The sequence below is a fragment of the Ananas comosus genome, unplaced genomic scaffold (genome assembly GCF_001540865.1).
Source record: "Ananas comosus cultivar F153 unplaced genomic scaffold, ASM154086v1, whole genome shotgun sequence".
Taxonomy (NCBI): domain Eukaryota; kingdom Viridiplantae; phylum Streptophyta; class Magnoliopsida; order Poales; family Bromeliaceae; genus Ananas; species Ananas comosus.
Genome location: NW_017893479.1, coordinates 37,064 through 64,429, shown reverse-complemented (window position 1 = coordinate 64,429; position 27,366 = coordinate 37,064). Strand labels below are relative to the sequence as shown.

Below are 27,366 nucleotides of genomic sequence, written 5' to 3'. Positions count from 1 at the left end.
ACAAAGTGGAAGCAGGGTGCAAGTTGACTTTTTGACCATCTTGTCACATCACCTCCCCTTTAACCCTTACCTTGGAGCAGAGAGGAGAGAGAGAGGGGAGCTTCTTCATGCTGCTGCTGCTGCTGTGCTTCTTCTTCCTCTCCTTCTACTTCCCTTAGCAACCTAGAGTGTTGGAGGAGCTCAAGAGAAGCTCGGGCTTCGTCGACAACGCGCCGCGGAGCGGATCGAGTGAGTTTTCGACGAGGTGCTGCTCGCAGGGAGGGTTTGTCGAGGTGAGTGGCTCCTTGAGATCGCTTTTATGGCTTTAAACTTCTACGATTTTCAAACTGCACTGCTGCTGCTGCTGATTCCAGCGTCGACCCGCAGAGTTTTGACTCGTATTCCGCGCAGGAGCATCGGAACGTGACGCGACTTGATTCGTTGGAACCGAGACTTCGAGACGAATCCATAGGATCCTTACTCGCCCAATTTGGAGAAGGTTTTCTCTGTAGAAATCCCTTTTTACTGAGTTGCTGTTTGCCGAGCAGACTCTGAAGTGCTGATTGCTGATTCCAGCATCGACCCGCCGTGTTTTACCTAGTTCTCTGTGTAGGAGTGTCGAAACGCGACGAAATTTGGCGTGCTAGATTCGCGACTTCGAGACGAAGATTCTGAACCCAAGATCGCGATTTTTGGAGCAGGTTTTTCCTGTCGAACCCTAGTTTTACTAGGCTGCTGTTTGCCGAGCAGATTTCAGAGATGCTGTTTCGCAGGTTCCAGCGTCGACGTTTCGTATTCTGGCCCGTTCTCTGCGTAGGAGCGTCGGAATTCAGCGAAACCTGGGCCATTGGATTCGTGACTTCGAGACGAAGCTTCAGAACCCTTGTTTGCTGAATTTGGATAAGGTTAGCTTGGTCGGATTTAATGTTTTCTTCGCTGCTGTTTTCTGGGCAGATTTCGTGATTTTGAGTGTAATTGGGTTTACTTCTTCGCAGCAGGAGAACCGGGGACCTCGACGGACCAGCGAGGGATCAATTTGGATCCGGGCCACTTTCTTCGCTGCCAGGAGTTGCTTGAGAGGTGGGTTCATCGGTTTTTGCCTCTAAGTACATATTAGTCGACTTGTATGCTTTGTTCGTTGAACACTAAATTAGGTAGCTCAAATTCATGGATTAGTATATTAAAAACCTGAATTGGGAGCATGCTTAGTGAGTGGTGATAATTGATACTTGTTGGACTTGGATTTGACTTAGGAGAAAACCCCGAATTGAATCGTCATTTACATACACTGCCGGATTTAGCTCTAGGAGCCGTGTTGCATTGTATCGTCGTGGGCTTTGTGCGATGGATACCCAGGATAGTGTAGCTTGTGTTTGTGCTCGTGCTGGGACGCCGAGCTTATACTAGCTGAGTGTAGACTGTTACGGGGTGTCGGGCGCCGTCGGGGCAGGCGGTGGGCCCCAAAGTCGGTTTTGGTTACTTGGGTTTGGCTGGTTAGGGCCTGATTGAGCTCGACAGAGCTACGCTGCATACTCGGCTATGTAGCTCCCCCGAGTGCCACTCCGGAGTTAGGCTTTGTGCTTTCGCGTCGGTGTCGGGTAGTGCAGGTTGGACTTGCTCTCCACTGAGGTTTAGAGTGGGGGTAGCTGTGCAGTCACAACCGGGCACGGGACGAGTGCGTTCACAGTCCCAGGGACGGGTGCGTTCACAGTCCCCTTCGGATTGGGTCTGGTTGACTTGAGTCTATAGGTGTTAGTTCTGGGCATGATAGCATAGCGACTTGTAGCTGTAGAGAGTTTCCAGCTTCATTTTCTTCTATCTTGCTTACCCTGTAGACTTAGTGGGTGGACCGGTGTTGTTTAGGGCGGCACCCACTGAGGACTACTTGCTTTTATAGTAGTTCTCACGCCCTCTTTCTTCCACCGATGTTGCAGGGCCTTCTGTTTCGGCGGCTGCTCCTTCTGAGGCGGACCGCGGGAAAGGCGTGGCGAGTTAGAGCCTACCCTCCGAGTACAGTGCTAGAGGACTCCCGCTGCAGGTAGTGACAGTTTTTGTTCGGGCGCTTTTGTACATACAGTTGAACTCGCTGGAGCGAGTAGTGTTCTCTTGTATCCGGGGCTGATGTAGGTATATTAAGTTTGTTATTTCTACCTGCTTGTTTATTGTTTACTTCAGCTCTATACTACTGCTTGTAGTATTGTATATTTATACAGGTTCAGCTACGCTTCGTATACCGGAGAAATTCTCTTGTATACGGCGGATTTGTCGGCGTGCCCGGGGGACTGTGCAGCCCGGGGCATGACATAAAGTGAATAGTAGATTCAGTGATCTCAGCATACAAATAGTTTTACATATAAAGATTTGTTCTCTAAAAATAATCTTACTTTAGATTAGCTTTAGATAAAAGCTATTAAAAAAGAAAAACATCTATATGGGCACATTATTCAGGGTTTTAGTTTCCCATTGCTCTCTTTCATGGTTGGGAGTCATGTTCACAATTCTCTGGATTGAAGGCTAGCTGTGATTGTACCACATCAAAAGTAAATCGAGTATTTGCTTGTTGGTATGCCCCGAGAATACTTGAATTGTCCCGTGGCAACATTGCAAAGCAAAATACTCCCTTCTCCCATGTAATGAGGAACAACTCTCGCCACATGATATGCATCTGGGCCCCTTGTAAATGCAATGTCATGCTCGGCATTAAGCTCTCATAACTTGGTTGGAAAAGCCAACAAAGTTTAAGATTTGTCTCGTATCTTTGTGGGTCCACTTCAACCAATTTCTTATGGCGGAAATAACCTCTAAGCACTTTCTTCACTTGTTCAAAAGCTGGGGTTATCAAGTGAGTGACGAACGTGCCGGAGTCCACAAAGAACCCGCCCGACCTATTCGGCTTTCGCGCAAACATTCCTGGCTCAAACCCAAGTCGTTTGTTGCCAACACTAATGTCATTTAAGGTGATGTAATAGAAGCACACACCTTGTATAGGTACTATCGGTGTGGTTTGGACTGGCCCTCTTTGCACAATGTTGCTTCCGAATCGTAAAAAGCTTATACTCTTTGAACCTATCGGGGGAAGACAGTATGAAAAGCGACCCTGGCTACCATGATTGATAAGTTGCCTCGCAAATGATTCCTCAGACAAACCTAATGCCATTAATCCTGATGGATAACCATCGTAGTTGCCAAAATGTGTATCATGTGAGCAACCAAAGACAAGCCCCTCAACAAACTCAAGATGGTCACCATGGTTTGAATGGAAGCCAAAGGTGTCTTTTGAGAGCGTGCCAATTGTGTGGGACCCATCAATATAGCTGATCTGGTAGTGGCAACGGTTGTTGATGCAATGGTAATATCTTTGCGGGCAAGGGTTCTGGTCAGAACAGGAGACGTCGACGAAGGAAGGGGATTGGAGAGGGTCGAAGTAAGGTTCATTTTGCACATAGCAATTGATGCATGGCTTGCATTGGGTCCAAGTAAGATAACTGCCTGTATCTAGGTCTAAATGGTAGCCAATGCTACCATTTCCAGTGCCAATCGTCACAAAAACCATGTATAATGCTTCATAGATGATGACATGGGAGCGAATAGTGGTTGTTTCATGGCCAACTAGCTTTGATTCGACGTTGTTCAGTTGGAGGAATCGGTTCTCGGAAAGGCGGAGGGACTCTTCAAAGCGTTGTGAATCAGTGAGGTTAGGATTGTAAACTGGGGACCGAGGAGAGTGACGATATATTAGCTCGAAGCTTAAGATTCTTTTGAGTGCTTCAACAGCTTCAGAGGAAAGGAGTAGAATGGATATTAAAGGAAGAAAGGTAACATGTGAATAGATGAATCCGGCCATGGTTGATGTTTTGCAAAGAAGTAAATCACGAAAAACAGGAAAGATATATACATATATATATAAGACTAAAATAGATAAAGCTAAAAAAAAAAATCCATAAGATATCTTGGAGTAAGAAAGAAATCTGTGGATTCAGTAGGCAATCCACTACATAAATGCTTCTCTAAAATGTAAAGGGTTAGTTACTTTTGGAGGCTAGAACTAAATTTAGTTACTTTTGAAGGCTAGAACTAAATTTGTTAGAGTTACCGAAATATAGTTACAGTGGACGGTAAAAACATTTTGGACCAAATTAGGAACTCTAAATTTAATTCATAGTTTTTTTTTTTCAATGGCATAAAAATTTGTTGAAAATAGCATTATTTCAAATAAAAAAACTTTGTATGTAATGTGCTTGGACACTATAACTTGCTTTGAATTTTACTAAAAGTACCTCAATTTAAAGAGAAATTTTGAGAAACAGGCAATGATGAATGGTTAAGATGTTTTACTCTTACTTTACTCCAAAATTTTGTAGATTTAAGCTTATTTCATTTTACCCCAAAATTACATAAGAATGAGATTATTTTGTTGTGTTATGCAAGTCTATAAAAGCCATCCAAATAACTCTTTTGAAAACAAAAAAAAAATAGCACTAATAAAAATTTCCTGCTTCTAACAAATATCACACTTTTATAATGTCCCAATAATGTCGTCTCACTACTATGTAAAACTGAGTATGATCACTTCACTACAACAGAATTAGGTTATAGGGACATATGTTTGGGATACTTTTGAGTAAGTGTCCCATTTATGCTAAAACTTAAAAACACATCTACTAATGCCTAAATATAAAGCCCAATCCAATCAAAAATAAAAAATTACTCTACTCAACCCACCACACCCAGTCCATTTGGCCCGATTACAAACAGAAAAGAAAAAAAAAAAAGAAAAATCAATTACCATCTTTTCTTCTCTCTTCACTTAATCCACTGAAATTCTAGACGAAGAGTCTTTACTGTCGTCCTCCTCCGCCACCGCAGCCAACGAGATAGAGTTTCGGCAGTTGCTAAATGCTTAAATAAGTGTTGGTAAATTAGCAGCACTCTTTTAGGTTATAGCGACGCTCTTTAACTGTTAGTATATACTTAGCGACCCCATATATAGCAACACTTTTTAAAAGTGTTGGTAATTTTAGCTAGCAGCACTTTTTTGACATGTACCTATATTTAAAAATGTCGCTATAGACCGTTTTTGTTGTAGTGCTTGGATGTCAAAAGATATTGTTTATGATAAAAGAATTTCTTTATTAGGGAGCACATAAGTAGTTCAAAAGGTGTTTGGCTGCTATTTGTAACTTGATTTTGCTACCAAAATAATAAAAAAAAACTGGGGAAATCTTCTTGCTTGCAGTTTTGAATTAAAGATAGTCTTATTATATATAAACTACAACAAATTTATAATTTAGCGGTATTTACTCTGTAGCATTTATTTAAAGAATACTAATTAATATATTTAATAGCATTACTTGATAATGTTGTAAAATAGAATAAATTGGTAGCGTAAATTAGTAAATGCCGCTAAAGTTTCAAGTATTTTATAAAAAATGGTACTAAATGTAACAAAAGAGTAACACTTATTGCTAAATGCCTTCACTAATCAATATATAATTATTAATATATCCCATTTTATACTTAGAATTTAAAATTTTGAATTAAAGTTTAATATTTTAGAATTTGAATTTTAAAAACTTGAAATTATAATCTTAAATTTAAAACTTAAAAATTCAAATATATATAATTGATTGTCTCTAGCGCAAGTGACAAAAGGATTGTTGGTTTGTACTTGAGGCCTCAAGTTCGAATACTTGTTGATTCACATATCCCGTTAAGTTCATTTCTAAAAGAAATAAAAAAAACATGTAGCATGCTACCTTTATCTAAAAAATAATAAATTCAAATATAAATATAAATTTTAATTTTAATTTTAAAATTGAATACAAAAATAAAAATTTTAAAATTTAAGTCCATAAAATCAGGTATTTGTATTAGTGGCATTATATTCTTGCGCCACTAATAAACAACTTAAAATTAACATTTAACAAGCATTTTAGCAACCGACCGTCCCTAGAGCAAGTGACAAAGGGTTTGATGGTTGGTACTCGAGACTCAGGTTCGAATCCTAGTTGATTCACATTTCTAGCTAAGTTTATTTCTAAATGAAATAAACGAAGCAGGTAGCGTGCTACCTATCTCTCTCAAAAAAAAAAAAAAAAATCATTTTAGCGGCATGTTCCTAATAACACCAATTGATTTATACTTGTGGCATTCATTATAAATGTTACTAATACTTTTAGCAACATTGATATAGGCAATATTTGGTGTCATATATACTTTTAGCAATATTCGTTAATCTTTTAGCAGCGTAAATAAAAACCACTAATAACTAATTTTCTAGTAGTGACAGTGAAGCTCGCAAATTGATTTAGAAAATCTACATATTTTAAGGGTAGCAAAATCTTTCTTGAACTTTTCAGCTTTTATAGGTAGGCTTTGTAATTTTCCCACAGGAAACCGCCGCTCTGCTTTTACTTGTTAGCAAGTAAGACATTGCGCAACAAACTCCCCAATGTCTTTCTTCATGCCCGACCACCAATAATGCAATTTCAAATCTTGGTACATCTTGGTGCCGCCGGGGTGGATACTATAAGGAGTTTGATGCGCTTCTTGCATAATCGCCTTGCGGATGTCCTTGTTCTTAGGTACACACCAACGATTCCGAAATCAAAGTGTGCCGTCGGTCTCAATGCCAAAGTCTCGGCACTATTGCTCTCAACTTCACCGCGCACCTTTTGGAGATACTCATCGGAAGCTTGTAGCTCTTTTATCCTCTCCAATAAGGTCGGTTGCACCACTAATCTGAGATACTAAACCTTAGCAAATTAGTAAGGTTATAGTATAAGTTATGCTTGATTGAGCTCGAGACGTTTTGTGCAGAATAGATGTAAAAAAAACAGACTTTAAAACTCAAGTTTCAAAGTAGAGGACTAAAGTTGAATATCGTAATAGGTGAGGGGCTTTTGGATAATTGTCACCTTTCAACCTTATCCCACCGCCTTAATTAGGATAAGGTGGCAGGTGCTACTAATTAAGGTTGCTATCCTCTCTCTCTCTTTATGTTAGCTCGTGGGCACGGTGGAGAGCTCGAGCTCGGGAGGTTTTCGTCGTCGACGTTGCGCCGCAGTGCCGTTCGAGCGTGCGTTCGTCGTCGTAGCATTGTGAGGAGGCCGGGCGAAGGTGTGATTTCGTCATTCTCGACGCCGTGCCGGAATTGGAGTCGCTGGTTGAGGTGGGTAATCTCTCATTCCTCCATGGATTTCTTCTCTACTTCAAGCTTCATTCAATTCGAGCTTAAGTGCTGATTCGCAGGATCTTGTCGTCGACTGTTAGTATTTCACCTCGTACGCGACGTAGGAGCATCGGATTTCGACGAGATTTGGTTCGTTGGAACCGGGACTTCGAGACGAATCCATAGGATTCTTACTCGCCCGATTTGGAGAAGGTTTGCTCTGTCAAAATCCCTTTTTACTGAGTTGCTGTTTGCCGAGTAGACTCTGAAGTGCTGATTGCTGATTCCAGCATCGACCCGCCGTGTTTTACCTAGTTCTCTGTGTAGGAGTGTCGAAACGCGACGAAATTTGACGTGCTAGATTCACGACTTCGAGACGAAGATTCTGAGCCCAAGATCGCGATTTTTGGAGCAGGTTTGCCCTGTCGAACCCTAGTTTTACTAGGCTGCTGTTTGCCGAGCAGATTTCAGAGATGCTGTTTCGCAGGTTCCAGCGTCGACGTTTCGTATTCTGGCCCGTTCTCTGCGTAGGAGCGTCGGAATTCAGCGAAACCTGGGCCATTGGATTCGTGACTTCGAGACGAAGCTTCAGGACCCTTGTTTGCTGAATTTGGATAAGGTTAGCTTGGTCGGATTTAACGCTTTCTTCGCTGCCAGGAGTTGCTTGAGAGGTGGGTTACATCGGTTTTTACTCCTAAGTTCATATTCGTCGGCATGTATAATTTTCGACCTTTGGATACTCTATTCTAGCTCGAATTCATGGATTATATTGTAGATTGCAAATCTGAATTTGGAGCATGTGGTAATAAATTAAGTAGGTTATACATGTTGGACTTGGAAATTGAATTAGGAGAAAACCTGCGATTTGGACCTGTCACTTGTTTAAACTGCCTGATTTAGCTCTAGGAGCCGTTATTAAATTGTACTGTCGCAGTATCTTCGAGACGAGTACTCCAGGTAGTTTAGATTACATTTACGCTCGTGCTGGTGCGCCGAGTGGATTTTTACAGGATCGTTCAGGTTGTTCCCGACTGGTGGGTGCCGTCAGAGTTGACGGTGGACCCGTATCGCCTTTTTGGCGTCAGATTGTGCCGAGGGCACATTACCTGTTGGTGGTTAGACCAGTTTGAGTCGGTTACTTGACTTTGGCTTTTCAGAGCCTGTTTGAGCTCGACAGAGATACGCTGCATACTCGGTTGGGTAGCGCCCACGAGTGCCACTCCGGAGTCAGGCTTTGTGCTTTCGCGTTGGTGTCGCTCATGCCAGTTGGACTTGCTCTCCACGGACCAGTTAGTGTGGATAGAGCCTGATAGTCGCAACGGGGCAGGGACGGGTGTATTCACAGTCCCGGGGACGGGTATGCTTACAGTCCCGATTGGATTGGGTCAGATTTGACATTTCCTACAGTTGGTTAGTGTAGAGCATGATAGTGTAGTGGATGATAGCGGTAGAGTATGCTTCCTGCTTTCCTTCTATCCTTGCTCCCTTCTGTAGACTTAGTGGGTGACCGATGTTGTTTTGGGCGGTACCCACTGAGGACTACTTGTTTTTACAGTAGTTCTCACGACTACTTGTTTTTACAGTAGTTCTCACGCCCAGTTGTTACTTATGTTTTGCAGAGCCACAGGTGTCGGCTGCTGCATCTTCTGCCGATCAGGATCGAGGCAAGGGCGTTGCGAGCTAGAGCCCTACCCGACAGTCAGAGCTAGAGGCTTTCCCCTACTGCAGGTAGTTTTGTTTTGGAGTTTATGTACATAGTTGTTTAACTCGCCAGTGCGAGTAGCTTTGTATTTTGGATTCTAGCTATGTATATGAAACTCAGATATTTAGCTTATTTTTTTGAGCAGCTCTATGCTACTGTTTGTAGCATTGTATTTCTACAGGTACTTTGACGCTTCGTATACAGGAAAAATTTCTTTGTATACGGCGGATTTGTCGGCGTGCCCGGAAAACGAGTCATCCGGGGCGTGACAACTAACGCAGCAAGTGTAGCCGGCACTCCCAGTGCTACTACTTCCAATCCAAGCCGTTGCATCTCTTTTTGCAATAACGGTTGAGGTGTAATTGTCGAAGCCAAATTTTCTCCCGATTTCCTACTAAGTGCATCAGCCACGACATTCGCCTTCCCGGGGTGGTATAGGATAGTGACATCATAGTCTTTCAATAACTCCAACCACCACCGTTGTCGCATGTTTAGCTCTTTTTGGGTGAACAAGTATTTAAGGCTTTTGTGATCCGTATAAATCTCACAATGTTCCCCATATAGGTAGTGCCTCCATAGCTTTAGTGCAAAAATCACTGCCGCTAACTCGAGGTCATGAATCGGGTAGTTCTTTTCATATGTCTTTAATTGGCGCGAGGCATAAGCTATCACCCGCCCGTTTTGCATCAAGACACACCCGAGACCAACATAGGAAGCATCACTATATACCACAAATGTCTCCCCCGGCGTCGGTAGAGCAAGCACCGGGGTCGTGGTCAATCTTCTCTTTAGCTCCTCGAAGCTCTGCTCACATTCGGCATTCCAAATGTACTTTGCCCCTTTATGTGTGAGGCGCGTTAGTGGAGTGGTTATTTTAGCGAACCCCTCCACGAACCGCCGATAATAGCCCGCTAGCCCAACAAAACTGCGGACTTCCGTTACGCTCGTCGGGCGAGGCCAATCTTTAATTGCCTCTACTTTCTTCGGATCCACCGAAATGCCATCACCCGAAATCACGTGTCCTAAGAAAGTGACCTCCGATAGCCAAAAGTCACATTTCTTCAACTTGGCATATAATTTCTCCTTTCGAAGCACTTCCAACATGGTTCTCAAGTGCTCCTCGTGTTCTTCCTCGATCCGAGAATACACCAATACGTCGTCAATGAATACCACGATGCACCAGTCCAATAGCGGACGGAAGACTCGGTTCATTAAGTCCATGAATGCAGCCGGGGCATTAGTAAGCCCAAACGGCATTACCGTGAACTCGTAGTGGCCATACCGCGTATGGTACGCCATTTTGTGCACATCCTGGGGCCGTATCGTCAACTGATGATACCCCGATTGAAGGTCTATCTTTGAATACACCCTCGACCCTTGCAACTGATCGAATAAATCATCAATCCTCGGCAATGAGTACATGTTCTTAACTATCACTTTATTCAACTCGCGGTAGTCCACGCAGAGTCGAAGTGTGGCATCTTTCTTTTTAACAAATAGCACCGGAGCTCCCCACGGTGACACGCTCGGCCTCACAAAGCCTTTATCGAGCAAGTCATGCAACTGTGCCTTTAGATCCTTTAGCTCCGCCGGTGCCATTCTATATGGAGCCTTCGAGATTGGCACCGCCCCAGGAATCAAATCAATGACGAATTCGATCTCCCGGTCGGGTGGCAATCCCGGTAACTCCGCTGGAAATACATCCGAAAACTCGCATGCTACCCAAATACCACTAAGTTCCGGGAGCACCCTTCGGGCTTCCACCATTGTCGCCAAGTAGGCTACACCTCCACCCTTAATTATTTTCCTCGCCTTCGCCGCCGATACGGTCGCCGCGAAGAGCGAGCTTTTACATGCCCGATATACTAGCTCCTCTCGATTAGGCTAATGGAATGTGATCACCCTTCTTTCACAATCTATCACGACACAATACTTGGAAAGCCAGTTGCCCCCCAAGATCACGTCGAAACCCCACATCCGATTTAGCACCAGCAGGTCAATCGGCATAACCCAACCACCTATCTACACTGGGCACGCCACGCACTCATCGTGAATATGGAATGAATGCTCGGCCGCATTCACCGTCCAATAGTCATAATGATGTACGATCTTAATGCCATGCGTCCTTGCAAATGATGCACCTATAAATGAATACAATGCACCAGTGTCGAATAAAGCTCTAGCACTAGTGCCTCGGATCAAGATAATACCTGCTACGACGTCGTCGGGGACTGGAATCGGCTCCTCCACCTGAGTGGCAAAAACCCACCCACTCGGTGCCCTAGATGCCTCTGGCTGACGCAATGCAGAAGAGCGTCCAGCAGACATAGCCGGTGGTAACCCTGCTAGCTGTCTCGAGGTCGAAGGAACTGAGGCCGCCGTCGGTGCAGACGACGCCCATCTCGGGCACTCCCGTATCATATGTCCCGCTTGACCGCTCTTGAAGCACTTTCCTTCGCCTTGTGGGCAGTTTAACGGTCGATGCTCGCCTCTACAAATAACACACCGGGGAGGCTTCCAATTTTTCGATTGCTGTTGGGGGTACCGAGGGGGTTTCTTTGCACTGGGCCGGCCCCAGGCACCGCCTGCCGCCCGCTTCTTGCTGTTGTCCTTTGCCTCGGCTGCGGACTCGCGCTCATCGCGTTCGTGGGCATAGCCATGCTCCGCCCACAAAGGCCGATCAAAGACCTCCGCAAAGGTCGTGAGCTTAAGGATTTGCACGGCCCTATGAATCCCCGGCCGCAATCCTCGTAGGAACTAGTCTGCTCGGTGCCGGTCATCCCGAACAACATCCGGGATGCAGTCGATGATGTGAGAGAACTCCTGCTTGTAGTCCGCCACTGAGCGGTCTCCCTGTCGCATCTTGCGGAACTTCTCCTGTAGCTTCCACTTCACCGTGTCGGGAAAGTAGTTCGCGAATACCGCTCTCTTGAACTTCTCCCAAGGCATAGGCGGAAGATCGGGAGATCGATCCCGCCTAACTCGCTTCCACCACACCTTCGCCGCCTTCTCAAGGCAATGTATGGCGAGCTGCACCTTGTCCTTGTCCAAGGTGTATAAGTCCTCGAACAATGTCTCCATGGAGTCGATCCATGACTCCACCGCCGCCGGTTCCACCACTCCTCCTTCAAAGATAGGTGGATTGAACTTCTTGAATTGAATAAGAGCCGTGAACGCGCGCTCCCGCTCCGCCTCATTCGCTGCACTATCGAGGTTTGAGGTCCCCGAACCAGCCGGCACCACTGTAATAGGCACGGCTGCCGCCGCCACGCCCCCGGCCGCGCTCGGCACTACTGCAGGGGGCGCAGGATGCACGACCTCCACAGGTGCCGTCGCTTGTTGTCGCTCTAGCGCCTCTTGGAGCCTTTGGATCTGCTCTCCTTGGCGCTGAACGGACTCCGCTTGTTGCCGCACTACGCCAATAAGCGCGGCCAACTGCTCCCGAAGCTCCCTGTCGCCACCTGCTCCGGGTTGCACGGGAGCTGCACTTGGCTCCTCGGCCATAGACCTCGTTCGCAGTCGACCATGAGGTAACTTAGGTCGTCCACGAGGTGGCATTGCTTCCTGAAAAGAAGCAATTCACGTCAGTTACTTAGACAATATACTCGATTATACCCAATCCAGCGAAAGCAACAAATGTATTTATTTTCATTCCCAAGCATCATGTCGTCGGCCGCCGATCAGAACACAAGGAAAAGAAAACAAATATCAACTTAAATTTAGTCCCTAACCACATTAGAGACATATTAATATTAACCCAATCATAAGCTTTCGCTATACTTTGTTCAACGTCACTCACGTTTCCTAGGTCCTTAAGGTCTTTCCAATCCTAAAGGTCTCTAGGTCCATGCTAAACTTTCACCTTTCTGGCTTTTACGGCTCTAATACCATTATATCTGTTACGCCCCGAGCCCGATCCTTTTGGCCGGTTCAAGAGCGTCAAACAGACGCCGAACGGACAGAGCCTCCCCTGTCCGCCCATGGCTCAACAACAAGAATCAATAGAGTAAAAATTTGCATAAGCGGAAGCATAGACAATGGCTTGCACGAGGGCAAGCAATAGCCAATAGTGAAAGTAATGAACTACACTTAGGAAATCAGTTACATCTTTGCATCATTTCTTCTTACTTCTCATTTCTTCAAAATATAACTTTTGACATTTGAAATAAATATCCTTTTTACATCATTCATTTAACATGTTCATAATGCTAAATTCATCAAAATACAAAAGATGATAACTAAAGAGTGTGCAACTAAACCGAAATGTGAAAACAATTCGGGTGGTCTCTATCTAGGGCGCGATGCCCTTACCACGATCGTCCGCCGGCTTGCTCGGTCCCGGCTCTATGGAAATAGTGGGATGAGAACTACAACAAAGTTTTCAGTGGGTTCGGCAACCTACCACACCGACTTTCCCACTAGGTCTAAATCAGGCATAATAGAAAAAAAAGATATAGATAGTAATCAAACTATACAAATGCTGCTAATATACCTGAACAATAAATAATGCAATGCTCAATAATATGCTCATGATGAACGCAATATCACAATCTCATTACTCAATCTCTTGGCTAACCCATAGGTTTCGCCCTCAACAACTCACCAACTCAAATCTCAATATCGGGGAGGCTACTACACCCGACGGGACCGTCCTCTGGGGAGGCTACTACACCCAGTGATGATAACTCAGGAGCACATCGCCCGAGGGGGAGCTACCACCCTCGAGTAAGGACTTACAGGCGAGTATGATCCAATCCTTAACTATAAGGATGTCAAGTTCAATCCATTCCTTAACTATAAGGAAACAATGCACATATGACCCTTAACTCTAAGGTTGTTATGTCATAATGTCGCTATCACACTTTTACTTGCATTCTCTACTTTCACTAGTGTTAAATACACCACTATGTTCTTGTACACATACCACACTTATTTTCTAAGTGTTCCAACTCTAACTTTTCGACTCATCATTATCACTTTCTACTTCTATGTCAAGATGTCACATTTGTTTACTAAGTCCACTAAGTTCTTATCACTTGTCATGTATAAATAGGGTTTATAAAATTCTTACATTCTTGCTAGTAACTCACATGCATTTGTACTCACAACATGCACTAGATGGCTCAAATATAATCCTACAATGAAATTTTTATGCTCAATACACATATGCTCAAATATGACACTTTAGACATAAAAGAAATTTCGAGGTTCTCGGATTGCACCACCCACCTTAGATGGTTGAGAGGATGCTACGGTTCAAATCTTGGGATTTTTGAAGCCCTACCTTATCACCTGCGGCAAAATGAAGCCAAATCAGGCTTTTTCTCAATAACTTTATATAAATCTTTTCGTAACGTCAAACGGAGTTGTCCCACGCATCGGGAATACCCCCAATTAGGTTTCTATAAGGTCAATTTGCCTTAGAAATATTTGGAGGCAAAAGCCCCAAATTGGGTGCCCTAACAACACCGTTTGCTCAATCCTAGATTTTGATCTCTAAAATAAGAAAAAGAGAGCTTGTCCAACATCTAGAAGCTCATTTAGAACTATCTAAATTATTTTTAGGGTTTAAAATGCAAGCCCTAAAAATCCACCATTAGAGGGTTCCAAGAAAACCATATTTTTCATGGTGTTCAAGGCTCTAGCATGCTTCTAAAACCTCTAAGAAGCTCAAAACTCTAAAACTTAGAGTTTAAATCCTAACCCTAGAGGAGTTCATGCATAAACTCACCTTAGCCATAAGCTATCCCCAAGTCCTCCTTATAGGAGAGCTTCTAGAGCCTTCAAATCTACCAAAACTCCTTCAAAAATCCTTCTTCTCCTTCCTCTCCTTGCTCCTTGGAGAGTTTTCTAGAGAGAAAAAGAGGGAAATGAGATCGGGAGAGAGTGGTTGTTGTTTAGACCAGGTTGGAGGGGTGTTGGGGTATATTACATATTATAACAATTACAACAAAACCCTCCAAATATTTGTATTTGCAGCAGTTTTCATTTTGCTGTCAGACCCAAAGTGTACCGGTACACTGTAGCGTGTCACCGGTAACACGATTACGCAGAGACAAACCCGAGAGCAATTCTTGCATGTTTTTTCAAAGTGTACCAGTACACACCAGAGGTGTCACCGGAAACACAGGCAAAATTTCTCAAACCCGAGAGCTTTTCCTTCTTGGCCTGCAATGCTGTACCAGTGACAACTCGATGGTTGTACCGGTATACTTTGCTCCAGAATGCAATTTTGCGCCATTTTCGATTCTGTTTCGCGCAGTTCGATGCTAAAACCTTTCTAATACTTCTTAAACTCATTTGTAGCCCTTCCAACCTCGTTGGAATGCTAATTGGAACTTGTTCATCTATTTCTTTCACATTATTCACTTTTAAATCGCGCCGAGCAATGCTAAAACTTGCGTAACACTCTAGGGACTCTACTTTGACCCTTCCAACATTGTTAGAATGTCAACTGGAGTCTGTCTATCCATTTCTCTCGGCACTTTAATCTATTTTGGCTAAAGTTCGATACGTTACAACGGCCCTATGAATCCCCGACCGAAGTCCTCGCAAGAACCAATCGGCCTGGTCCCGGTCATCGCAAACAACCTCCGGGATGCAATCGATAAGGTGGGAGAACTCCTGCTCGTAATCCGCCACGGAGCGATCCCCTTGCCTCAACTTGCGGAATTTTTCTTGCAACTTCCGCTTCACCGTGTCGGGAAAGTAATTGGCGAACATCGCCCTCCGGAACTCCTCCCACAGCATAGGCAGAAGATCGGGCGATCGATCCCACCTAACACGCTTCCACCACACCTTCGCCGCCTTCTCAAGGTAATGTGTGGCGAGGTACACCTTGTCCTTCTCCGAGGTATGCAAGTCCTCGAAAAGCGTCTCCATGGAGTCAACCCATGACTCCACTACCGTCGACTCCACCACTCCCCCTTCGAAGATAGGTGGGTTGAACTTGTTGAACTGTACGAAAGCTGCTAACGCACGCTCCCGCTCCGCCTCATCCGCCGCATTATCATGGTTTGAGGTCCCCGATCTGACCGATATCACCGTAACTGGCACAGTTGCTGCGGCCACACCCTCGGCCGCACTCGGCACCATTGCAGGAGGCGCAGGGTGCACGGCCTCTTCTAGCGCCGCCGCTGCCGCCTGCTGCCGCTCCAAGGCTTCCTGGAGCCTTTGGATTTGCTTCCCTTTGTACTGAACGGACTCCGCTTGTTGCCGCACTACGCCAATAAGCGCGGCCATCTGCTCCCGAAGCTCCCCGTCACCTCCTGCTCTGGGTTGCACGAGAGCCGCACTTGGCTCCTCGGCCATAGACCTCGTCCGCGGTCGACCACGAGGCAACTTAGGTCGTCCACGAGGTGGCATTGCTTCCTGAAATGAAGCAATTCACATTAGTTACACAATATTACACTCAAATATACCCAATTCGGCGAAAGCAATAAGTGTATTTATTTTCCTTCCAAAGCATCATATCGTCGGCCGCCAATCACAACACAAGGAAAAGAAAACAAATATCAACTTAAATTTAGCCCCTAATCACATTAGAGACATATTAACATTAACCCAATCACAAGCTTTCGCTATAGTTTGATTCCACGTCGCTCACGTTTCCTAGATCCTTAAGGTTTTCCAATCCTAAGGGTCTCTAGGTCGATCCTATACTTTCACTTTTTGGCTCTTTACGCTGTGATACCATTATATCTGTCACGCCCCGAGCCCGATCCTTTTAGCCGGTTCGAGAGCGTCGAACAGACGCCGAACGGACAGAGCCTCCCCTGTCCGCCCAAGGCTCAACAACAGGTACAGATAGAGTATAAAATTGCATAAGCGAAAGCATACACAATGGCTTGCACGAGGACAAGCAATAGCCAATAGTGAAAGTAGTAAACTACACTTAGAAAATTATTTACATTTTTTTTTTGCGTCATTTCTTCTCTTTTACATCACATGATCTCAAAATATAGTTCTTGCATTTAAATATAAAATCTTTAACAACATTCATGTTCTTTTCCCTTTAACATCTATAGTCATCAAAATACAAAAGATGATGTATAAAGTTATGCAACTAAACCAAAATGGAAACCCACTCGGGAGGTCTCTATCTAGGGCGCGATGCCCTTACCGCGGTCGTCCGTCGGCTCGCTCGGTCCCGACTCTGTGGAAATAATGGGGTGAGAACTACAACAAAGTTTTCAGTGGGTTCGGCAACCGACACTTTCCCACTAGGTCTAAATCAGGCATAATAGAAGAATGGATAGATACTAACCAAGCTAAAGCAAATGCAGCTAATATGTCTGAACAATAAATAATGCTATCCTCAATAAAATAATCATGATGAATGCAAGGTCACTGATCAGAACCCAATCTCTAGGCTAGCCCATAGGCGTCGCCCACGATAGACTCACCAACACAAATCCCAAAGATCCGGGAGACTACTACACCCGACGGGACCGTCCTCTGGAAAGACTACTACACCCAATGATGATAACTCCGGAGCACATCGCCCGAGGGGGAGCTACCACCCTCGAGCAAGGACTTACAGGTGAGTATGATCTAATCCTTAACTATAAGGATGTCAAGTTCAATCCATTCCTTAACTATAAGAAAACAATGCACATATGACCCTTAACTCTAAGGTTGAAATTATCATAATGTCGCTATCACACCTTTACTTGCATTCTTTATTTTTGCTAGTGTCAAATACACTACTATATTCTTGTACACATGCCACACTTATTTTCTAAGTGTTCCAACTCTAGCATTCTCGACTCATCAATGTCATTTTCTACTTCTATGTTAAGATGTCACATTTGTTACTAAGTCCACTAAGTTCGTGTCACTTGTCATGCATACATAGGGTTTATAAAATTCTCACATTCTTGATCATAACTCACATGCATTTGTACTCACAACATGCAATGAAATGCTCACATATAACCCTACTATGCAAATTTTATGCTCAATACACATATGCTCAAATATGACACTTTAGACATAAAAAGAATTTCGAGGTCTTCGGTATGCACCACCCACCTTCGGTGGTTGTAGGGATGCTACAGTGAATTTCTTGAGATTTTTGAAGCCCTACTTTTTTGCCTGCGGCAAAACGAAGCCAAATTAGGCTTTTTCTCAATAACTTTATTTAGACCATTTAGTAACGTCAAACGGAGTTGTCCCACGCGTCGGGAATACCCCTAATTAGGTTTCTACAAGATCAATTTGTCTTAAAAACATTCGGAGGTAAAAGACCCAAATTGGGTGCCCTAATGTTGCCATTTGCAAAATCCTAGGTTTTGATCTCTAAAACAAGTAAAAGAGAGCTTGTCCAACCTGCTCTAGAAGTTCATTTAGAACCATCCAAGTCATTTCTAGGGTTTAGAATGCAAACCCTAAAAATCCACCATTAGAGTCCTGGAAGAAAATATGAGTTTTCATGTGTTCTAAGCCATTACTAGATTTTTATACCATTAGAAGATCAAAACTTAGTTTTCTAGAATATAAACCCAAACCCTAGATGAGTTTTTACCCTAAACTCACCTTAGCCAAAAGCTATCTCCATGTCTACCTTGTAGAAGAGCCCTAGGTCATCTCCAAGCCACCAAAGCCAAGCTTCTCCTTCAAATCTCCTCCAAATCCACCCTTTGGAGAGCTCTCTTTTAAGTCTTATGTGTTGGCAAGTTTCGTGAAGTGAGTCGGAGTCTTGAAGGATTGGTGCGTATCGTCGAAGATCAAAGAATCCAAGACTTCGAAGAAAGCGAAATTAACTCACTATGTGAATCACGATGCCCAGGTAAGGTTTTAATTCATGTTATGGTGATTCATACTTACTTGTAGGCATTAAAATCATAATACCAAAGTTTACTAAATTAGAAAGTGCATTAGTACTTTGCAAAACCCGAAACCGTGCAAAAATAGATTTTTGCAAAGTGTACCGGTACAACATCGGAAGTGTACCAGTACACATTCTATTCCGGTACAACAAGCGACTTGTCACCGGTTACAGCATTACGCAGGTTTTCTCTTCCGTCATCGTGTAACCGGTAACAGCTTAAAGTGTACCGGTACACAATGTAATTTTCGAAAAAACTTTCTAATCCGACTCCAATTAATTCTAAAGTCTATAAATAAGCTATTAGGGTCCTCTAATAGACTAAGCATCATGAGAATACATGTTTGAGAAACCCCAGAGGCTAGGATTTCATCTAAAACCTATTTTCTACAAAATAGCCTCTTTTAGGTCAAATCGAGAGATTGTTATTTGATATCAATATGTCGATTTGATTTATGCTTCGCTTGGAGTTTTCTTCTCTGGTTTTCTACGATACTCTAAGCAAAGGATCACCATAATCATGATGTTCTTCATGACGACGTTGTGGATTCGGCGTGATTGACGGCGGTTCGTGGATTCGGATCGTGAGCTTCGTGGATTCGGAGTGGAGCCGTTTAGTGGATTTGAAACAAGGCGTTCGTGGATTCGAACGTGAGGGCATGGACAACCCGGAGGATTGCGCGAGATTCTTAAGAGGTTAAGAGAGGTTGAGTCTGTGGAGTCGGTAATCACCTTGTAATCTTTTCTCTTAGTGAATTATTTTTTCGCGTGTTGGTCCCGTGGGTTTTTCTCCAAGTTGGAGTTTTTCCACGTAAATCTCGGTGTGATTTTTATCTTTCGGATTTATTTTTATCACATTGAGATTTGTGGTTTTTGGCTATTACACCTATTCACCCCCCTCTAGGTGTTAGATACAATCTAGATAGATCCTTGGGCACCCCAAAACTTTCACTCTCTAGATAGAGAAAATAAGAGGAATGAGAGGGATGGGTGAATGGCTGTGGGAGAGAGTGAGGAGGGGTGTTGGGGTTTTATTACGATGCTATAATTGCATTTAAACTCTCCCCATTTTCATAATTGCAGCAGTTTTCTTTTTGCTGTCAGACCCAAAGTGTACCGGTACACGGGATTTTGTACCGGTACATTTCCTGTGCAGAGGCAACCCGAGAGCAAACTGTTCAGATTTTATCAAAGTGTACCGGTACACATCAGGAGTGTACCGGTACATTTCTGCGAAAACTCAAACCCGAGAGCAATCCCTTCTCGGGCTGCAGGGCTGTACCGGTGACAACTCGATGGTTGTACCGGTACACTTTGCCCAGAACACTTATTTTGCGCCGTTTTCGATTCTACTTCGCGCCGGTCGATGCTAGAACCCTTTTAACACCTCTTAAACTTATTTTTAACCCTTCCAATCTTGTTGGAATGCTAAATGGGACTTGTCCATCCATTTTTCTCGGCACTTTAACCAATTTGGCTAAAGTTCGATAATCACTTTCGAGGTTTCGATATGTTACAACTCATCTCACACTTTCGGGTGGTAATTGGCTCTGATACCAACTGTAACGCCTTGACTTCCCAGAGGGTCACCCATCTTAGGACTACTCCCGTCTTAGCACGCTTAGCTCTCTTAACCTCTTGAGCCTAACCAATGCCCAAAATGCTTAAGCCGGGTTAAGAGATTAGCCTTATTATATCTTATACATACAACTATCTGGGGCCTCGCAAGTTGAGCGAGTGGAGAGTGGCTTTTGCCTGAGGTCCTTAGACCGACACGGCGATATAGATTTGATACATTTGGACTTTTCGTCTGGATGACGCATATAGCTATAGTAGCGGTTGTTACATGCTTATTTACAATTCTTCTATCTTTATAGTTACATTGCTATTGTAAGTCTTTCTTTACCTATACATGGTTACCGGTGAGTATGCTTGGCTTCGTCGGCTTGCGGTACCCACTGGGAGACCTTTGTTGGTTTCTTACCCTCATTTCTCGACAGGTGATATAGGTAGGATTGGTCAGGACACAGTATGAGGCTATAACTAGTGGGCGGTCTTAGACGTCTCGATCTCGGTATACATTTTGACTATACTTCATATTTAACATTAGTCATACATGTGTCAGTATAGTTTAACCTCTATACTTGTTAGTAGTTGTTCTTATATGGTTCAGTTGATGATTTTTTATTCACGGATTCTTGGATGACGTATTTATGAGTTTTTGGTTGCTTACGGTTTTAGAATATTCGTGATTTTTGGACATATGGCTTTGGATTCGGATTTCGAAATGTGGTTTTCTACCCCTCGTGTTAGTGTTTTCAAAATAAGGTGTCTCTGTGGGAAATAATTTTCAAAATAGTTTTTCATGCTTTTCACAAAGTTAAAATTTCAAAGAAATAGTTTTCGTGTGGGAGACACTTTTAACTATTAGGATGAATATGGAATGGATGTGACTAAGGAGGGCTAGCTGTATGTTGAAATGAGTTGATCCTTGTACATCCTATTGTTGTGTGTGTGAATAGAGATCTGGTTGTTCAATTGTACTATGCGCTACGTCATGCAAATACAGGGGAGACTCTATCTATTTGTTTCAAAAATTTCTGTATTTGTGGCGGGTTTGTTGCACGTCTTGAGGGTCTAGATTAAAAAAAAAAAAAGGGCAGTTTCTCGCTGACTCTGATTTATAAAGATAGCTCGATTTCAAATTAGCTTTCAAAAAGGACCCCGGGGCGTGATAGTTCTTGATGTAGCAGATCTCCTCAAAAAATTGGAGATCCTAGACGTTGTTGGCAGTGGCAAAGTTGACGTCGCTGGATAGTGCTCGAGGTGGTCGATAGCGATGTTGCACCGGTGCACACAGGGTCGAGAAAATCGGCAGCCGAGAAGGTTGGGGGCGAAACTGACGGTGATTTGGGGATAGGGTCGGAGCTTAGAGAGGACGCCTAGGAAGAAAGATGAGAGAAGAGTGGTGAAGGAGAGGGAAGAACTCGAGCTCACGCGAGATAGGAGAGAGGTAGGGAACCTAGTTAGTTAATTCGCGAATTATTCACGAATTATTTGCGAATTATTCGCAAATTATTAAAAATCCAAATTAAACGGTCCGTTTACGAATTTTTTCCAAAGAAAGAGAATTATTCGCAAATTTTTGGGCCAGCCAAATTATTCACGAATTATTCCTGAATTATTCCCAAATTATTGAAAATATGAATAAAAAACTTATAATTTTTATTTTTAAATATAAATTATCTTATATTTTATATCTAATATTTTATACTTTATACCGAATCCGTTTTTTAGGCCGAATTTTTCAACGAATTTAAAAATTAGAAAATAAATTTTATGCGTATTATATCCGTACCGAATTTTTGCCGAATCCAAATTAACTAACTATGGTAGGGAAAAGGGGGAGAAGGTGAAGGGTGTTCGTGTGAGATGGACCCAGCTGGTTGGGTTTGAGTTTAGGTTCGGGTTCGGTTTAGAATAGTATTGGGGTCAAAATAGATGTATTTAGTATAAAATTATTAGTCAGTAAAAAAAGTATAGTCTAAAATAGATAATAACGGCTATTTGATAATTGCAGCCATTAAATTGCCGCTAAATGTCCATTTTGTTGTAGTGAGCGCAGAGGTTAAAGAAATTACTAGTAGGTTTGTAATGAATAATTGAAGCATTGTGTCGAATAATTCAAAAAAAGGAAAGGAGTATTAATATTGTCATTTAACAACTACATAGTGAATTAATACTTAGATCAAAAGACATTCTAATACTAAAAGGAATATTCTTGCAGTATAATATCACTTTTAATAAGTTGATATTTTAAGGTAACAGCGCCTTGCATGCAGATAGATTATGTTTCGAATGTCCCTTTTCCTTATAAAAAACTTTGAAAGGTTGTGAATCTTTATATTGATCACATAGTATTGTTCCTATAGTGGACATTGAATCACTATTCATCATATAAAATACATGAATTTCAAATAATGTGAATATTAAATTCAATGATCCCGTCATATGAATAGTTTTAATATAAAGATTTGTTCTCTAAAAATAATCTTACTTTAGATTGCTTTAGATAAATACTATTAAAAAAGAAAAACATATATATTGGGCACATTATTTTGGGTCTTAGTTTCCTACTACTCTCTTTCATGGTTGGGAGTCATGTTCACAATTCTCTGGATTGAAGGCTAGTTGTGATTGCAGCACATCAAAAGTAAATCGAGTATTTGCTTGTTGGTATGCCCCGAGAATACTTGAATTGTCCTGTGGCAACATTGCAAAGCAAAATATTCCCTTCGTCCATGCAATGAGGAACAACTCTCGCCACATGATATGCATTTGGGCCCCTTGTAAATGTAATGTTATGCTCGGCATTAAGCTCTCATAACTTGGTTGGAAAAGCCAACAAAGTTTAAGATTTGTCTTGTACCTCTGTGGGTCCACTTCAACCAATTTCTTATGGCGGAAATAATCTCTAAGCTCTTTCCTCACTCGTTCAAAAGCTGGAGTTATTAGGTAAGTGATGAATGAGCCGGAGTCCACATAGAACCCGCCCGACCCATTCGGCTTTCGTGCGAACATTCCTGGCTCAAACCCAAGTCGTTTGTTACCAACACTAATGTCATTTAAAGTAATGTAATAGAAGCACACACCTTGTATGGGTATTATCGGTGTGGTTTGGACTGGCCCTCTTTGCACAATGTTGCTTCCGAATCGTAAAAAGCTTATACTGTTTGAACCTACCGGGGGAAGACAATATGAAAAGCGCCCCTGGCTGCCATGATTGATAAGTTGTCTTGTAAATGATTCCTCGGACAAACCTAATGCCATTACTCCTGATGGATAACCATGGTGGTCGCTAGTTAAATGTGTATCATGTGAGCAGCCAAAGGCAAGCCCTTCAACAAACTCGAGGTGGCCACCATGGCTCGAGTGGAAGCCAAAGGTGTCTTTTGAGAGCGTGCCAATTGTCCGGGACCCACCAATATAGCTGATCTGGTAGTGGCAACGGTTGTTGATGCAATGGTAATATCTTTGTGGGCAAGGGTTCTGGTCGGAGCAGGATACATCAACAAAGGAAGGGGATTGGCGAGGGTCGAAGTAAGGTTCATTTTGCACGTAGCAATTGATGCATGGCTTGCATTGGGTCCAAGTAAGATAACTGCCTGTATCTAGGTCTAAATGGTAGCCAATGCTACCATTTCCAGTGCCAATTGTCACAAAAACCATGTACAATGCTTGATAGTAAATGATAGGGGGGCGAATAGTGGTTATTTCATGGCCAACAGGCGTTGGTTCAACATTGTTCAGTTTGAGGAATCGATTTTCAGAAAGGCGGAGGGACTCTTCAAAGCGTTGTGAATCGGTGAGGTTAGGGTTGTAAACTGGGGACCGAGGAGAGTGATGATATATGAGCTCAAAGCTTAAGATTCTTTTAAGTGCTACAATAGTTTCAAAGGAAAAGAGAAGGATGGACATTAAAAGAAGAAAGATAACATATGAATGGATAACTTTGCCCATGGTTGATATTTTGCAAAGAAGTAAATCATAGAAGACATGAAAAGATTTATACATATATATATATATATATATATATAGTAGGGCTACTGTGCTATTAGGAGCACAGCTGCCCTTGTGCTCCTAAGTTCTTAACCGTCCATCAAATTTGATGGGTGGTTAGGATGAATGGGAGAAGAGAAAATGGAGAGAAATTGAGAAACTCAATTTCTCNGTGGATTCAATAGGTAATCCACTACATAATGACTTCTCTAAAATATAAAGAGTTAATTAGTTTTGGAGGCTAGAATTAAATTTGCTGGAGTTACAAAAAAGTAGTTGCAGCGATTGGTAAAAACATTTAGAACCTAATTAATTAAGAACACTAAATTTAATTCAAAGTATTTTTTTCAATGCCGCTAAATAGTTTTAGTGGCGATTAATTTTTAAATTCTCGGCAATTATAATTGCTGCTAAATAGTTTCCTCGCAATTATGACAATTATCACTATTGGTAGGGTTGATAAAAATTATAGTGGCATTTGTTTTGGCGGTTGGTAAAAGTCCAAATAAATGCTGCTAAATACTATATAATAGCAACTATTATAAATGCCACTATAATTAATTATAATTGCCATAAAAAACATACTAAATGATTGATAAATGAAACTTATAGCGGCAATTACAATTAATATTAAAATACTTGATCCACAACTAAACACTCCAATGAATTGAAATATTAAAAAATAGTAATAACAAAAGAACATTAATAATTTGTATAACAAATAATTTGTACTCTCAAATTACAATCTCAGCATCTAAATTAAATTTTGGACACGTGTTCTAACAATAAAATACTTGTTCAAAATTTAGCCAAAAAATAACAAATTCTAAATGACATTAAACATCTATAATATCGGAAAAGCCTCAAATTATAAATGCTTAAAACTCTTTGTTCCACTTTGAAAACTTGCTCAGATTGATTACAAAGCCTCAAAGAATCTGTTTCCAGAATAATATCTTTTGCAATCAGTGGTATCAGTAAGCATATGTTTATTTTCATGATTGAATAGGTGTGTAAAAAAAGTTGCAGTAAATCACATAATATTTATAAGAGATGATAACACTATTAATAAGAATTACCAATTTGAAGTCAAGAATAGGATTGACAGCTAGTAGAAAGATTGGGAAATTGAATACTAGTTGATTCACATTTCCAGCTAAGTTTATTTTTAAATGAAATAAATGAAGCGGGTAGCATGCTACCTTTCTCTCCAAAAAAAAAAAAATCATAAGAAAAAATTATTCTATTGAAGCTAAAGACATTTTGAAGCACTCTATTTACCTGGCATCCAGAATAAAGGCAGTAGTCATCTTCGTCTCTCAGCTTGGTTAATATCTCGTGCAAATCCTACAAGGCAACAACATAATATTAGTTGGAGTTCGAAGAATGAAATGTCTAGAGTTACCGGTTAGAGTTCGAAGGCAATATCTAACTCAAAAACGTTACCAAAAAAATTCAAAAATTGAGATTAAACTAACTCTAAGATCAACATCCTCATCAAAACTATCTCTAAGAAGCTGAAATAAGGATTGATTCAAATTAAAAAAATACTATATAGAAGTTGTTAAAAAAATTACCTTAATAGGCAGATCAAGATATATAGAAAGAACTAGAAAAATGAGTAGTACATCCATATCATGATAAGAACTAGAAGCATCAGAAACCTTCACTGGTATAGAATACGATACAGCATATATGTAGTTGATTAGCGAATAAGCTCTTTTGTTTCTCTCAACAGTGAGGTACCTATATATGAATCAAACTCACTGGCCGATTGACTTTGATGCTATTGTTGATTGTTGGAATAGGAGTGTAATTCCGCACCTGTTAAAATATAGCAAAATTAAATCAAACAACTGTAGAAAAATGTATTATGAACTAGAACAACACATGAAAACATTATCCAAATTGTGTCAAAAAATAAAGAGATTTTTTTCAATAATTGATTGACACAAGCAAGTTTAGACCACTTCGATGCAATCCTAGATGAACTGTGATGCAATCGCATAATATACAATACATAAGTTTACTAAGAAATCACAATAATTTTCTTAAAGATAACATGAATCGGATTGAAAAATGAGATCTTAATTAATTTCTCAAAAAAAAGGGTCAAAGCTTGTTAATTTATATAGAAAGGAAGCAAGTGAAATTTGCCTAGCATGCAGCTATGTCCAAATCTGATCTCATATGTAGATGTACCAAAATTTGCTGTTTTGTTTTGTTGTTCTAAGAGACTAATACCTTGAATAGACTCCGCATATTGGAAAAATGATAACATCTACTTTCGTTCTCGCAACAAAACATTACAAACCTCATTTTAACAACTCGAAAACATAATCCACTAGTCACCACTCCAATCATCAAAAATTTCCACTGCTAATGTCATATCAATACAAAAACCCTAATTCGAGCGACGAATTGGTAACGAGAAGATTTCGATCCCCAATGGAGCCCATACCTCGCCATAACCCCCGAAATTGGCCCCATTGGCCACCGGCGAGCCGCGCGGCGGCGTTGCCCATGAGGATATGGTATGATGCATTATTTGAATTATTTGATCAAGATCCCCCAGCCGCCGCCCCGGAGCTCCCCCAGCCGCCGCCCGGCCGCCGTCGCGAGTGAACCCGAGATCAAGCTCTCGGGTTTGATCTCCTCCACCACGCCACCAGCTGCCTCCCGCCGCCGGCCAGCAGGTACCTCGGCCCCTACTGACTGGCCGCACCCGTCCCCTGCCGGAGCGCTCGCCGTCCGGCCGCCGGCGACAAACCTATGCTCCCACTGGTCCAGTAAGCCCTATTTATGTACCAGCACACTATTTAGGATTTTCGGTCAACTTTCCGATGATCGGAAGACACCTCTATAATCTCAAAAGTGAGCACGATGATCCCTGCATCGTGCTGAACATCGTGCTCACCTCCGTTAGGGTCAGAGGTGCCCCGGTTTGCGTGATTGATGTGATTAAGTAGCTGTGTGCGCTGTTTCACTGAAGTTCGCATCATTCGTGTGCTTGCCACAGTGGCCCGCAGTGCTCCGAAGAGTGAGCACAACCTCCAGCACGCCGAGACCTGTCAGCGGGTGTCTCGACTTGGCTGAATGACCCTCGGTTTGCGCTAGCGGGCCATA

The 27,366-nt window shown here is 42.3% G+C and overlaps 3 protein-coding genes and 2 long non-coding RNA genes across 9 annotated transcripts; 3 read left to right on the top strand and 2 right to left on the bottom strand.

Moving 5' to 3' along the window:
- Window positions 1–626: 626 nt before the first annotated feature.
- LOC109706136 lies at window positions 627–2,083 on the top strand (the record flags this gene model as incomplete). The annotated part of the gene is made up of 4 exons (XM_020226938.1): window positions 627–680; window positions 753–884; window positions 975–1,059; window positions 1,914–2,083. Coding segments are annotated over 4 exons (333 nt in total), but the record flags the coding sequence as incomplete, so codon positions are not given.
- Window positions 2,084–2,452: 369 nt separating this feature from the next.
- LOC109706135 (aspartic proteinase CDR1-like) lies at window positions 2,453–3,823 on the bottom strand. The gene has a single exon (XM_020226936.1). It carries the CDS (start codon window positions 3,821–3,823, stop codon window positions 2,453–2,455), a length of 1,371 nt encoding a protein of 456 aa, XP_020082525.1.
- Window positions 3,824–6,724: 2,901 nt separating this feature from the next.
- Window positions 6,725–8,828, top strand: LOC109706131. 5 transcript variants are annotated; one of them, XR_002215089.1, is made up of 5 exons: window positions 6,725–7,150; window positions 7,252–7,363; window positions 7,478–7,565; window positions 7,638–7,821; window positions 8,770–8,828. It is a non-coding gene; the product is annotated as an uncharacterized LOC109706131 (long non-coding RNA). The 5 variants fall into 5 exon arrangements; XR_002215085.1 differs by having other exon boundaries at window positions 7,231–7,363; XR_002215088.1 differs by having other exon boundaries at window positions 7,231–7,363; window positions 7,466–7,565.
- A 10-nt stretch (window positions 8,829–8,838) lies between these two features.
- On the top strand, window positions 8,839–20,887 carry LOC109706130. The gene is made up of 2 exons (XR_002215084.1): window positions 8,839–8,878; window positions 20,682–20,887. It is a non-coding gene; the product is annotated as an uncharacterized LOC109706130 (long non-coding RNA).
- Window positions 20,888–22,827: 1,940 nt separating this feature from the next.
- On the bottom strand, window positions 22,828–24,201 carry LOC109706134 (aspartic proteinase CDR1-like). Its single transcript, XM_020226935.1, has one exon. The coding sequence runs from the start codon at window positions 24,199–24,201 to the stop codon at window positions 22,828–22,830; it is 1,374 nt and encodes a 457-aa protein (XP_020082524.1).
- Window positions 24,202–27,366: the final 3,165 nt, after the last annotated feature.

What these genes read in the sequence shown, in the direction of transcription:
- LOC109706135 (XM_020226936.1), bottom strand. Translation starts at nt 3,823, where the DNA reads ATGGCCGGATTCATCTATTCACATGTTACCTTTCTTCCTTTAATATCC.
- LOC109706134 (XM_020226935.1), bottom strand. Translation starts at nt 24,201, where the DNA reads ATGGGCAAAGTTATCCATTCATATGTTATCTTTCTTCTTTTAATGTCC.